At 40.0% G+C, this 15,198-nt stretch overlaps 1 protein-coding gene across 8 annotated transcripts in view; it reads right to left on the bottom strand.

Moving 5' to 3' along the window:
- Positions 1 to 15,198, bottom strand: part of LOC146556674 (poliovirus receptor-like) — a 35,514-nt gene that overhangs the window by 10,613 nt on the left and 9,703 nt on the right. For 7 of the 8 annotated variants that reach the window (XR_014889057.1, XR_014889059.1, XR_014889058.1 and 4 more), the window contains exons 5-8: positions 13,030 to 13,184; positions 11,119 to 11,218; positions 10,045 to 10,153; positions 9,476 to 9,700 (exon numbers count right to left, since the gene is read on the bottom strand). Coding sequence is in view for 1 of the 8 variants with exons in the window: in XM_085250369.1 (XP_085106495.1) it covers positions 9,689 to 9,700; positions 10,045 to 10,153; positions 11,119 to 11,218; positions 13,030 to 13,184 (376 nt within the window). In the remaining 7 variants the exon portion in view is untranslated. Of the gene's footprint in view, positions 1 to 4,382; positions 9,701 to 10,044; positions 10,154 to 11,118; positions 11,219 to 13,029; positions 13,185 to 15,198 lie in introns of those variants that run through there. The other variant, XM_085250369.1, reaches the window with a different exon arrangement.

Raw genomic sequence — 15,198 nt, 5'->3', positions numbered from 1 at the left:
CGGTGCTTTTTTTTCCTGAGATGTCACACACTTTGGATTCCAGCCAATCATTTTACCTTTGCACGCGTAGTAGGCGGGCCCAGGTACGTAAGTTCTTTTAGAGCAGAGCTACAGATTAAAAATGCCCAAGGTGAAGCAGTCAAAAGTCTGGCTGTACTTCACAGCAAAAGATGCAAACTCAGCAGCCTGCAAGAAGTGCTTTAAGGTGATACTGTGCAAAGGAGGCAACACCTCGAATCTGATGAAACACCTGGTGACGTATAGCGTTTTGTTAAAAGCCGAGAAATGCGCTGTATTTGATAGCTTGCTGCGAGACCTCACACCGTGCACATCTACTGCGCTTGGGTTGCCTGTTATCTGACCCGGACTTAGCAACATCCCCCAAAAACCTGAAGAGTAGAGTTCTGGCCCCTAGCCCTGCCAGTGTAGCAGAAATGATGACGGATGATGATGGCAGCAACAGCCGTTCTTCTCTGGGTCAGTAGCTTAATGTTGTTCGTGTGTAATTTACGTTGAGTAGGCTAACCACGTTATTAAATTAATGCATGTAAGGTGAACTAGCAAACATCATCATAGCTACATGTGTCTGTCTTCTTGTTTGATGGCAGATACTCCCTTCACCCTGGCCAAAAAAGTTAAAATGACCAAAGAAAAAGTGGAAAACAGTTAAACATGAGAGGCTTTTGGACAAAGTTTGTGTTTTCCATTGTTTAAGTACTGCTTCCAGCCAAGAGTGATGCCATAAATCCCCTATAGCTGCAGAAAAGTCTAACATTGTTATCTTTTTACAAAAAAAACAGCTGAACATGAGAGGTTTTTGGACCAATTTTGTGTTCTCCATTCTTTAAGCACCGGTTCGAGCACCGGTTTGAGCACAGTTTAAGCACCGGCACCGTTTCAAAAGTACCGGTTTGGTACTGGTATCGGATAAAACCTAAACGATACCCATCCCTACTCACGACCACAGTGAGCCTCAAAGAGTGAGTAAGGTCAACAATGACTCAAATGAGATTACACAATCCTGATGTATGCCATGACCACCAAGAGAGACTGGACAGTATAGATGTAAAACAAATATGGCAGCAGTTTATCTCAGTTAACGAGTGTTTGGCTCCTTCACACAGTGGACATTGAGTTGTTGTGTGGGACATGTAGTCCATGTCTGTTGCTGTACGGTAGTTCATGTTTAGAATAAAAAAATCCCAGCTCACTGATTTGATAGGAGCAATAGTGCCTAAAATGTTGCATAATTTTGCTGAGAGATCTTTTTCTTTGTGATAATCTTAGATGAGTAGTTAATGGACAAAAACCACCAGGTCATTCAGTGTTCCCTTAGTGTCAAAGTATAACAGATGTTGGTGTACTATAACTGAACTAATGTTGTTAAGTCCCTAAAGTCATATTCTTTTTATTGTCATGACTGTATTTGAAGCTATTTTTATTTTTGTATGATACCTGATTCATATGGAATATGGCTGAAGTAAACTAAAGCCTAACTTAGTCAGTCATTTGTTTAATAGTAATTTAACATGATATAATTCACATATAAAACTATGAATTGTAATTTTAAATAGTTTAAAAGCATGCAGAATAGGATATGTAGGCAATAGGGGTGCAACGATATTCGTATCGATATTGAACCGTTCGATACAGTGCTTTCGGTTCGGTACGCATATGTATCGAACAATACAACATTTGTAATTTATTTTATCAACTTTCCTTCTGACGATGCTGTCTGTGTTGAGCGCTCAGTGAATCTGCGGTCGACTACTCCGCCTAGGCTGCACTGTCGAGCGCAGATCCACTGAGCGCTCAACACAGACAGCATAGTCAGAAGGAAGAGCGCAGGGCAAGCTAGCAAGACAGAAGTTAAGCTCTCCTTGTAACATGGACCTCCCCCACTCTCATTCAGATCTGGCGTTTGGAATTATTTTGGTTTTCATGTGACGTATGACCCTGAAGGTAAGCGAGTCATGGACTAAAGTAAAACAGTATGTTGGATGTGCCATGCAATGCTCAATTACATGGGTGGGAACTAGTGTGTTAGCGCAGTTAGCTCGTTAACGTGTTGGCCGTCTAGCCCCATGCACGGGGCGATTGGCGGTAGCTCGTTAACAGAGATTTGCCGTGTTGTGGCGTTAACGTTATTTCAACGAGATTAACCTGAAAGCACTAGTGGGAACACAACGAATATGACTGCACATTTACGCCGACATCATCCTAGTGCAAAGACAAAAACAACAAGCATGCTACTAACTTTAGCCGAGTCATTTAGACAGCTGTTAGCACATGATTCTCCTTATGCTGCTGAGAATATAGCCCAGAAGAAGCGGATAGTATAGCTTTTATTTTGGAAAGAGACATTTCTCTGTAATAAACTCTCTTTTCCAAAGATGAGTGATTCCTCAATCAGATACAGGGCTTGCAATATCGCTAGCCCGACGTCCTGGGGCTAGCGATTTTTTCAGTCGGGCTACCAAAATCTATCTATTCCCTGCCCGTCGGGCTATTGTAGGAAGGAAAAATATATGTCAATGCTTTTGCATTCTTTCAGAAATGTAGCTGGGTAATTATGTCATTGGCATCGGTGAGCCACTGTCAATATATGACATATTGAAATCACGTTTGAATTTGCGCTTGTTTTTTTGCTTTCACTTTGCAATCGAGCGAACTGTGTATAGAGAGCGACAGCACTGATCTGTGAGTGATGACAATTTGTGCACCAATTCCTCTGACATCGTCTTATTAATCGTTAGCTTACTATGCAAACATGACAAGTGAAATCTCCCGCAGCAAGCTTAAACATGTGAGAGGTTGATCGCGCAGAGAATCGCTGAGCTTATGTGAGTGCGTGTGTAAAAGTAGCAGGATATATATTTTAGTTCTGCTGAGCCAAATAAGACAGGTCAGGGTGAAGAAGTGACAGCCAAAGAAAAGCTTACCACAAAACGGAGAAGTTATGACAAATCAGACTATAAGGCAAAAAGAAAGTGCAGCTTTATGGTTTCATGGACAAAAGAATTTCTGTGGCTGCAATATGACGAGCTAAATAACCAGGGCTGCACATAAGTGGTCCGCAGGTGCGCATTCGCTGTCAAAATAAAAAACACACACAAGGGTTAGGGTTAAATTTAAAAACTGTACTTTTGAGTTAAAATATATATTTATAATTTTAATAAATGACAAATTAAAAAGGCATGAACATGTTTTTTGTATCGAAAAAATATCGAACCGTGACACCAAAGTATCGAACCGAACCGAACCGTGAATTTTGTGTATCGTTGCACCCCTAGTAGGCAAGTGTATTTCTCCTTTTTTATCAAGAAGCAAAGACAAGAAGGAGGAAAAAAAAGAAAAAAGAAACAGGGCAGGGTTCGGTGGTTGAATCATCTGTCCCCACCAATGCCAAAACCAAATCTACGCCCTTGGTAGGATGCTTAGGTAATTTACATCTGGGAGATCTTAAAATTTAAAAAATATACAAATTATTATATTATTATTTGTTGACATTATTAGAATTTTGCTCCTCAATTTAGATGATGCAGTAAAACCAAGAGATGTGTGATGAAATGTGTGAGCTGATTTCTTGGCACTACCTTATAAGTGATCAGCCAGAGACCATTCATTAAACCCTTCTTTGCTTCTTCTCCAGTTAAGTTCAGACAGGCTGCACAGACCTTAGAGAAAATGGTGTAGAGCGCCAGGGGTGTCTTTCTGTTCAGACATCCAAACATCAGATCATCAGGTCAAAAAAAATTTATTTTACTGACTTAATCTTCCAAATTAATGAGGTACAAGATCAGGACCTTTTGAAAACAAAACAAAACAAAAGGCTTCTTAGTCCTAATGAACTGTAACATGTCTCCTGTTTTCATTCTTTTTAAATCACTGGAATTAGAATGTAAGTCATCTAGTCTGGCAACTTTCTGAATAAAGAACAATTGTTAGTTGCATGGGCTTTTTTATGGCAGCTCCTTCCTCCTCATTGATCTAACAGTGCCTCTTTGTTTGGATTCCTTAGACAGTTTCCTTTTGTCTAGGATTCTCACTAACAAGCCTCTTTTTATTTCTTATTTAACCTTTATTTATACAGGTAGTCCCACTTAGACTGGGCTTACTACCATCTAATCCTGCAGATGATCTGCAGGGAGTATGCACAACTCCCTAGTGATCAGGGGTGGCAGGGGTGGCATGGGTTGTAATCTCCTACCACCCCTAGTGGCAACCTGATTTTACAAAAGACAGTGTTGTTTATTAAAATAAGATGGCATTAACACCTTGAGCCTAGCTACACTAAACATTGAATAGAAATTCTAAAACCGCATAATGTATTGCATATGATTGCCCCCCCCCCCCCAAACAAACAAACAAAAACAAACAAACAAACAAACCAGCACACTGTAAACTATTAAAATTTCCACACAGCCTAACTCAGTGATCAGGGTCACCATAAATCCTGGCATAGTTCATAATTTAAATACAAAAATTAACATTTATATTTAAGAGAGCAAAAAGTCATGGCCCCAGTAAATAAACAAAAATGTCAAATGCAGAGATATTTTTTATTTTTTTGCCTTTTATTGTCTTTGTTGCATCTTTATGTGCGATCCAGTAACCTTGGTTTGCAATACAAGAACTACACAGATAATTATGGAAGGTTATTATTCTCTTGATTATTGTTCCAAGTGTGACCAAAGGTCACCCAGTGTGTCCTTTGTCTTATGTTCTCCATAGCAAGCAAGTACTAAAAACAGAGGCTTAGAAAAGAGAGTATATCAGCAGTGTTGGGGAGTAACGGAATACGTGTACCGCCGTTACGTATTTAAAATACAAAATATGAGTAACTGTATTCTGTTACAGTTACTGTTTAAAAAGGTGGTATTCAGAATACAGTTACTTTGTTGAAATAAATGGATTACACTGCGGTACTTTCCTGTTTCATATTGTCGCGGGTCAGGACTGTTTGGGTTTTGTTTGACAGCTACGTTCTGTTGTTCCAGGCGGCAGCGTTATGGTTGCCATGGTTACAGGGCGACGCTCTCTCTCTCTCTCTCTCTCTCTCTGCGACTGTGTGTTTCCTGGGTGAGAGAGCGCCTTTTCGTTGTTGTTGTTGTGCTAAGCTAACAGGCAGAATGCTACAAGCATAGCTCTAAAGAATGTAGCATCGTGGGCAGTGTAGTCCGTGTTGCAGGGAGAATGGACTGCCATACACGTTATGGGTCTGTGAGCGCGAGGAGGGAGAAAAAGGGGAGTGGAAAGGTACAAGTTGTCATCGGGGAAAACGGGAGCTGGAAGCATGTAAATATAATAATAACCACTTCAGCCAAGAAGAGTGCCTGACGACCCAGTTGTAAGTAAGCTATTAAGACTCGACTGTACACCGTGTTCGTGTTTTCCTCCGAAAACAATAAGTTCCGTTGGAGCAGTCTTTCAACGCCTCTCTCTGTCTCTCGCAAGAAAAGTTGACCCACACAACAAAGTAAAGCTATTTTTCGGCTACGAGCCGACAGGGACCCCGCCGTATCAGTCAGAGGTCCCTTTACTACAGTTCGGAGTCGCGGACCTTCAGTAATAGTAATAAATCACACAGCAATAGTACATTCACGTTGTTGTAAAAAGCATGATAATATATTAAGTAATCCAAAGTATTCAGAATACGTTACTGTCATTGAGTAACGTAACGGAATACGTTACAGAATACATTTTGGGGCATGTATTCTGTAATCTGTAATGGAATACATTTTAAAAGTAACCTTCCCAACACTGCATATCAGTCACAGCATTTTGTGAGAAGTGAGAATGTAATAACAAGTTCCTCTAACCATTTCTCAGAGCTCAACATGATACTAAAAACAACCCAGTTTCTGAATCTCATACAGGTCCCTGCCTGGGGCTCTTGAAAACAGGAACAAAACACAATAGGAGCTGTGGGAAAAAAATATAAGTAGTATTTGATAATACTGGTGGTACAGATGCTGACTTATATTGAGCCCGTTTTTAGGGCGTACCCATGACAGATTAGCTTAATACAAAACAAGTGATCAGCACAACAATATTATCACAGAACATATGAAAAGCATGTGCAACTTAATTTGATCAGGATGCCTCCGGCACATGTCCCACATGTATGCGGTCCCCGAGGCAGGTCCAGGACATGCTGGCAAGTTTACATCACTCAGATGGCTTTATATGATTGAAAAAGGTTAAATAAGTCGCTGGGATGAGGAAGATCTGGGCATGTCTAAGACTGCAGCTCAAATGGATAAGTGGTAGCAAATGATTGGATGGAAGCAAACAGAAATCTAAATGTAATAATATGGAAACAGGATTTTGGAAGAATTTCTGAAAATGTTTCCCCCAGTATATGGATAGGAGTGCAATACTGTGGACAGTTTCCCTTTAGAATACAAAAGATTTTTAGCAATTGTACTGATAGTGCAGATCTATAGTTTCAGATCACCTACAAAGACACAATGAAGCTTATAAAAAGTTTAGTTAGCCAACTCAACCTGTGGAATTACAGTAAAAATCTCTCTCTCCTCACAGCACGTGAGAGACTGAAGTTCTGTCTCATAAGACTTATAATTATCACGTATTTCCTGTTTTTGTGAGAGAAGTCAGTTCCCAACCTCATGATCACATGCTGAGTTATGACATTTTGGTCTGTGTATCAAATTTATCCAAAGTATCCAAATGTGATCCTAAAAACTACCTGAAAAGCCTTCAGTTGATTCAACATGCTGCAGAGTACTGACAGTGACTAGAAAAAGAGAGCATATTTCTCCCATACTGGCTTCTCTTCATTGGTTCCCTGTTAAATCCACAATCATATTTAAAATCCTTCTCCTCATATACAAGGTCTTGAATAATCAGGCCCAGTCTTGTCTCAAAGACCTCATAGGTCTGTACCAACCCAGTAAAGCATTTTGCTCTCAGACTGCTGGTTTACTTGTGGTTCATAGGATATTTAAAGGTATTATGGGAAGCAGAGCCTTCAGCTTTCAGAAGCCACTGCCTTGGGTGCAACCTCATGAACAAAATTATCACTTTGGGCCAGACTGCTTTAATGTTGCAAACCATGCCAGTCCTAAAAATATAACACTGTGCAGACATGGATAAATATTCTACTTAGACAAACAGATTTTTTGATTTTGTGCAAGATTGAGATGTGCAAGCCATTTTTTTACATTATGTTTTCAGTTTTAACATTATTTGATATAAAAATAAAATAGACGTTAACTTTTCTGAAGGAAGGAAGTAAATAAGTAAGCTATCTAATGCTAGGAAAGTCGAGCAGTGGCTTCTATGTGGACGTTATGAGTTTAATTTCTCTTTTCTTGTTAATGGACCATCCTACCCTCTTTCCACTTTGCTGAGCCAAGCGTGCTGGCACCTGAACCAAACCAAATCATGAAATAACGAAAGGAGGAGGGAGGCGGGTTCAGAGGCTGACTGGATTTTGCGCTTTGTTGCTGCCAAAAAACAAAACTAATTCTAGGAAGCAAAAAGGTTTATAATTACCCTGCGAAGGAAACATTTTATGGACAATACGAAAAATGATTTAATACGATGGCAGAGTGTTACAGGCATGGCCCTTTAAGACTGTAGCCTCATGGGCGGTGTAGTCCTTGCTGCAGGGAGAACGTGTGGGACCGCCCCTCCCGCTGTGTGTTTGTGAGCGTGAGGGAGGGAGGAAAACATAAGCCGAAAAGTACTAGGTGCTACCGAGCAGAAACGGGAGATGGAAACATGTAAATATAAAAATAACCACTGCAGCCAAAAAGAGTGCCTGACGAGCACAGTTGTAAGTAAGCTATTAAGACTCGACTGTACACTGTGTTCATGTTCCCTATATAATCACTGTGCTTTCAAATCCTCTGTAACTTAACAGCTTACATTATCAGGAGGAAAATAGAACAGACAGAACAGCTGCAACTGTGCTGAGCTCCAATCAGCACAGACAGACAGACCAGCTGCAACTGCATTCACACATTGACAAGAACACAAAAGACAAGAACCAACAGACTTAAAAACTCCTTTGTCCCACACGCCATCGGACTGTTTAACTCCTCTCTGGAGGGGAGAGGGAGGGGAAACAGGGGGACAAAGGAGGGGGGAACAACTAAGCTGTAGTGCCTCTTCACTTCACTGTGCAATACTTTTGTTAATAGTCAATGGTGCAATAGACCTCAATACTTTAAATGTGCAATTCACTTGTATTTTTATTTTTATTCCTATTTATTCTATTTATCCCCTTCGTATATTTTATTTATATATGTCTCTGTATTTATATATGTGTGTGTGTGTGTATATATAATATTCTGCTCACGCTCTGTAACTTCTGTTGGTGGTCTTATCTTATCTTACATTGGCTGTATACTGTCATGGTGCTTTTCAAATGCATAATGTGCAAAAAAGACAAAATGTGAAAGTCTGAGTGATGTGACATTGTATCCTTACGGGTAAGGTTGTACCAAGCAAGTGGGGAAAAAAACAACAATTAGATAAAATCAAGTAACAAATAATTTAAGTAATTTAATTTAAGTATTTCACTGTATTTCTATCATTAACCATGAATCATTTCACATCACTGTAATTTAACACATGGCATACAGGATAAGAAAGGCAGGCTTGTCAAGTCTAAAAATAAACATAAATGAAAACCTGTGTTTTTTGTTTCAATCTTCCAAAAGATTGCAGCTCTCTGTTTTGCTGCTGTGGTGAAAGAGGGCCCAGGATTGCAGACATGGAGGCAAAACAGAGGAGTTTCAGCCAAAGGAGAGCCTTTTAATGAAAAGGAAGCTAAATACAAACTGTCTAACTAACAGGATCACGATTGGAACATAACGGAACAAGGACAAGGGGAGACGGACGCAATATATACACAGGAGGATGGGAACACAGCTAGAGAAACAGACATGGTGAGATGGGGGAAGCAAAGCAGAACACGAGGCACATGAGATGATGACTACCAAAGTAAACAGGAACACACAAACGCTGAGACACGGACACAGAGATGTGAAGAGAGAGAGAGAGCGAGAGACATGACTGAGGAAACAGATAGGCAAATAAACATGGAGACAAGACTGACTTCACAGCGAGACGCAGAGGACAAGACACAAATGACACAAAGACAAACCTAATATCAAACAAGACACCTTGAACTAGAAATACAGATAAACTCAAGACTAAGAGACTAAAGTCAAGCTCTGTGTATGCTCTATAAACAAAATTGAATTGAACTGAATTGAATTGAGTTTGACTTTCATATAATTCAATCTTAAAACATGCATGTGTCATGGTGGGTCTTCAACCAAGTTTTGAATTTATTATGGTCTTGTGATTCATTCCTTTGGATTTAAGAGATTTTTAGTCGTGACTTTTGTTTTCTTTAACAACTGCCTTTATTTTTTCTACTTCCTGGCTGTTAAGTTATATGAGTTTCCTTTTGTGTCTAGTTTCCCTGTTTTGTTACCCTTTGTTTCCACGGTCATGTGCCTGCGTTTGTCTGACATCCCCGTGCTTTTACGTTAATCTGTCTGTGGTCCAGACCCTGTTGCAGGTTCACGTGTCACGTATGGTGTCCTGTTCAGGCAGGGGCATCTGTTCTTCATCTGTTTATTTACCAGCTGACTTTAAAATGACATGTTGGTGGAGCCTTCAGTCCAAATAATGTTCATCTTTGCTGTCAGAGAGATTCCTGAGGGATCATACGGAGCATTTGTTTAGACCTGTATTTAATTTCAATTGAAAATGCAAATACTTTCAGTGTCAGCAGATTTAACAAAGAACATTTAAACTTCTATAACACTTAACACACACATTAATAAAATGATTTTTTTCTTGTAGCTCAGCTCTTTCAAGTAAGATAGATGTAATAAAATGCCTTGTACACAACTAAAACTATAATTGTGTCTCCAGTAACTGCATAACAGTAGTTAACATTAAAATAAATAATTAATGTACTTTTTTCAGAGACTTATTTAACTGTAGGAGAAACAAAAGTGAGCTACAAAGTATATGAACAAGTTAACTGTTACTGACCTCTTGATCTCTCTGTAGGTCTTCTTCCTCTGGTCCGTGATCTTCGTTTCTCACACTCCGGTGAAGTTTTGTGTCATGCTGCTTGCCACCATGTTGGTTTAAAGACCTCCTACCGTACAAAATAGTGACACAGTATTCACAGAGGCTGCAAATTTGTGGACATTAAATCAACTTTTAAAATTTAGCCTCTGTACACTAGAACAGTAGATTTGAAATAAAACAATAAAGGTACAATTTAAATGCAGACTCAGCTGCAACTGAAGGATTTGAACAAAACTTCTGTATTACCTTCAATCATAAATAAAGTCTGAATACTTTGCAGGCAGTGAGTCTTTTTACTGCATCTGTCTTCAGTTACAATATATTTGTCCAGGGATTCACTTTTATAAAGCCAGGAAACGCCATGTAGGATGCGGTTCATTTGGGGTAGACTAACACAATTGCATTCTTATTGGACCAAAGACCGCTTCTTCAAGACCACTGAGGGTACCACACATGACAGTTTCCCCACTAAGAATAGCAACTACAGCCTCTGAGCTACCTACAGTCTGGTAACCTAGACAATGAGGAGAATGTGCTGGACAGGTGGAGAGAACGTTTTGTATTTCTATTGCACCAAGCTAACTAATGCACTTTGCTTTTCACAGAATGTAACAAAAATGTGACTTGGCCCCTTGTAATACTGGAAAAAAAATCATCTGGATATCTATACTGATACGGACTGGGTAATGTGTAAGGAACAAATGGATGCCACATTGTTTAATAGAAATGAAAATGATCTACCTACAGAGGGCTGAATTCAACGCTACCCTGAAAATCAAAGGGGTTTGGGTGATTAGTACCAATTCTTTCATCTGCCTGCATATTCTCGCCTATTAAGGTCAGGCATTATTGTACAAAAGGAGGAAACCAGGATCAACGGAACCAGCGTAGGGCCTGACAATGTGTTCAAGGATTTCATCCTGATTCCTAATGGCAGCCTGTAGAGGTCTCTAGAGGTACATAAGCTTTAAAATGAGAAGTACTACATATTATTCTAGATATTAGATACATGCAAGTTAATATATGAAATACCTTTGAAAACATCCACGTTTATAAAAGTACCATGCTGCAGCACCAACAACATTCAGGAAAAGCAAAACACCAAATAAGACCCAAGCAGCAGGGCATGCTCCTACAGGGACACAATAATGAAGAACATGAGAATGAGAAGATTGTTCTTTCCCACTTTTATGACATTTAGTTTTTTATTACAAACTTAATTCATAAGACTGAGACAATAAGGAAACATAATCCACCCAACAGAAGTCAAGCACATGGCTTACAAAGAATGAGATTTCCACACTGGATCAGTGGGTGGCTGTGTTTATAATGAGGGTTTACAATGACTTTTGGCTTTTTGGCTTTTGGCCAACAGGATGCTGGTAGAAACTGTGATACTGATGGCCAACCATAAAAGAAGTGGCAAAAGTGGCAAGGGGTAGGGGTATTTGAAGTCAGCAAGAGAGAAGCAAAGATAGGGGTATGAAGGTGAGACTTTAAATATAGGGACTATATCCAAACGAAGAGAGCAGTTTAATACAATGTAAAGAGAGAGTAAAGGAGAAAATTGGAGGACAGATGATTCTGGATTCAGTGAAAAGGTGTTGAACACTTATTTTTGGAAGACAGAGGAACACAGGCTGACCTATGAGTGGGGGAAGATCCACACAGGGGGATTATATTTTATGTAGGAGACTGTAAAGTAGTGTCAGGGAGGAGCACAGCTAGGAATAATAATAATAATAATAATAATAATAATAATAATAATAATAATAATAATGGATTGGATTTTATTGGATTTTTATTGGATTGGATTTAATTGGATTATTATAATAATAATATAATATTATTATTATAATAATAATATAATATTATTATTATAATAATAATAACAATAATGGATTGCATTTACATAGCGCTTTTCAAGGAACCCAAAGCGCTTTTACAATTCCACTATTCATTCACTCTCACATTCACACACACTGACTACCAAGCATTGCATGGTAGTCTGCTGGATGACTCTGGAGGTCAAGTAGAGAAAGTGAGTGAAAACAGAGGCAAGGATCACACGGTGGAAGCTGAAGAAGGAAAAAATGTGCAGAATTCAGGGTGGAATTAAGACAGGCTCTGGGCTCAAGATTCAAAATGTTTATTGTACAAAGAAAAGCATTTCTCTGTACAATGAAATTCAGCAAAGAGAAAGGTGGCAAAAGAAAAAGGATTATAGTTGAGCTGAGTGTGAAGCTGGAGACCAAGAACAGCTAGTGAATCTGGAAGTGCATCGGATTATTGTGAAAAGAACTTAAGTCAGCAGAACATGTGCGTGAATGCAGAGTAACAGTGAATATGCAGGGAGCAGAGATACAGAAGGTAAATTCTTTTAAATACCTGGGGTCAACCATCCAAAGCAACAGACAGTGCACAAGAGAGATGAAGCAGAGAGTGCAGGAAGGGAGGGTTCGAGTGTGTGGAGACGAGCGTCACGGGTGATTTGAAATGAGTACATCAGAGTTGCAGCTCAGATGAAGTGGCGTGCAGACAAAGAGAGGCAAGGCTGAGATAGTTTGAACATGTGCAGAGCAGGAATAGTGGATATACTGGACAAAGGATGCTGAAGATGGAGCTGTCAAGTAGGAGGAAAAGCAGAAGACCACAGAGGTGGTGCACGGATGTAGTGAAGGAGGACATGCAGATGGTTGGTATAACACAGGATGATGCTACAGATTAAAGGAAGCACTTCTTTAAGATAGCTTCTTACTAAAGATTAGTGGAATACATACATAGGTAGAGTCCATCATTTCACTTTTAGCTTAGATGTTCAAGTTTCTAATTATTTTCCTCATAGAAGTGCACAGAAAAGAAAACAGAGTAATATCAGAATGACACAACAGCCACAAAAGCACAAATCCAAAAATCAGAAACAGATATCCAAGCTGACCTTACCTGATGCCACACGCACATAAAGCTGACCGTGTTTACTTCCATATGCGTTAGATGCTTCACACTGATAGAGGCCATTTAGATCAGAGGTCAAGCTCAGCAGTTGTAGCTTTGCACCATCTACTTTGACAGCAGACTGCAGCAATGACTGGCCAGATCTGGAAAAACATGAATGAGACTCAACATGAAATGTACAGAAAGAGCAGAAAAGTGTGAGTTGTGCTAAAAGTCAAACACATTTTGGTTATCTCTTTGCAATAGATCTTTTCTTGCCCACAACAAGATTTTGTATTTTTTTAAATTTTCACCTAAATACAAAAATACATCCCACTTAACATGTTCAATTATTTTTGTGTGAAAACAAGCTTAATTTTAGTAAGATTTCAAACCACACTACTCTGGAGAGCGGCCCAGCTAACTCCCTGTTTAGCATCCTGTACGTCAATTTGTAACTCACAAGATTTTGATGTTTTTTATCATCTTTTATGGAGCATTGATATGAGGATTTAACAGGCCACATCTAAACAGCAGGAAATTCTGACGCCAGATGATAAAACTTCTCAATCCACTGTTAATTTACATTACTAACATGAGCAGAATGGGGTTGCTCTCTCAAGAGGCTCAGAATGAATTAATGCATCTTAAGAGCCACTTAAGATAAAACACCACTTAACTGTTTAAATGCATAAACACTGCATTTACCAGGAATTCCTCACATCTATAATAACAGCGCTTTTTGAGAACCTCAAAGCACTGTACAATACCACTATTCATTCACTCTCACATTCCCACACTGGTGGAGGCAAGCTACAGTTGTAGCCACAGCTGCCCTGGGGCAGACTGACAGAATCTAATGGATAAGCAGTGAACTACAGACAGAGAAGCCAAGAAGGACTGCTGAGTCACACTGTATCATTTTAGGACCCATTATTTCATTTCATTTAAATGTGAACTGTTAATACATCCTATAACCTACTCTAAAGAACAAGTATGACTGGATGACTGCTTATTATTAGTCTAATCTCACATCTCTCCAACGGCGCCATCCATATGGGTCACCAACATTATCACCTTTTGTTTTTTGGATCTGAGAGGAACTCAGATTATCTCTCAGGAGTCTTTTCAGTTTCTGTCTGCTGAGCTGAAACAGGTTTACATAATCCTTCTCTAGAGTTCCCAGACAACCATGGTAACACCACTACAAAGGCAGGTAGTGTTCAGGTCTCCATACAACAGTACATATGCTTCGAGACAGGTTATAACTGGCCTGTTACAATTTTATTATACTAAACTCAACCTGCTTATGTATATATATATATATATATATATATATATATATATATATATATATATATATTGGGGGGGGGGGGGGGGGTGTTGCGTCAGGTGTTGAGGAACCAGGGCACCCTGACGAAAAGTGGGCTACTGGAACAAGAAGGCATCGGTGGGCAAGGGACGAAAACAGGGCGTTGTTGGAATGCTACTACGCAAGTAACCCCGGCGGAAGGGGCTACATGAATAGGATGAGGGACCTATGGATTCTTCGATACCCAACATCCACAATGACGGCGAAACAACTAGTAGCTCAGTGTTCCAACATTCGAAAGAAGGGACTGCTCTCACAGCTAGAGATTGACGAGGTACAACACAAATGCTACGGCAAGGAGGAGTCAGGACGCCAGGTCAGGGGGGAGATATCATCACCCCCACCCGAGATTGGGTACATAGCCCCAAGTGCGATAGGAGAAGGATCGTTGAGTGCGAGAGGAGCTGACCTGAAAAATAGGATCATGGCCAAGCTTGAAACCTGGATCCCCCGTAGCCGGTTACCAAGATTACGTGAAGTACCCTCAGAAGGTCTGCTAGATGATGTTAATGCAGCACTACGGGCAATACCTACAACCACGATTACCGACACTAACAAGCTGATCTACAATACGGCAGCAGTGATCAGTGAGATGCTTGGCTACAAGTTGAACAGCCACAAGGGGCAGTACCCTCCATGGAGGAGGCTAGAGGGCAAGATCAAAGTAGCACGGAGGGAGGTTAGCCAACTAACGGAGTTGCAGAAAGGTGCGACAAATAAGGTGCCTAAGAAATACAGCAAGCTGTCCATACCTGAGGCCTTGGAAACTGCCAAGCAAAGACTCACAGCCTTGGCCAGCCGCTTGA

Source organism: Mchenga conophoros, linkage group LG16, assembly GCF_057382185.1.
Source record: "Mchenga conophoros isolate Kocher_MC1m ecotype Shallow Benthic linkage group LG16, M_conophoros_male_GT1.1, whole genome shotgun sequence".
NCBI classification, from domain to species: Eukaryota; Metazoa; Chordata; class Actinopteri; order Cichliformes; family Cichlidae; genus Mchenga; species Mchenga conophoros.
Note: the sequence above shows the minus strand (reverse complement) of the source record. Positions and strands in the feature narration are given on the sequence as shown.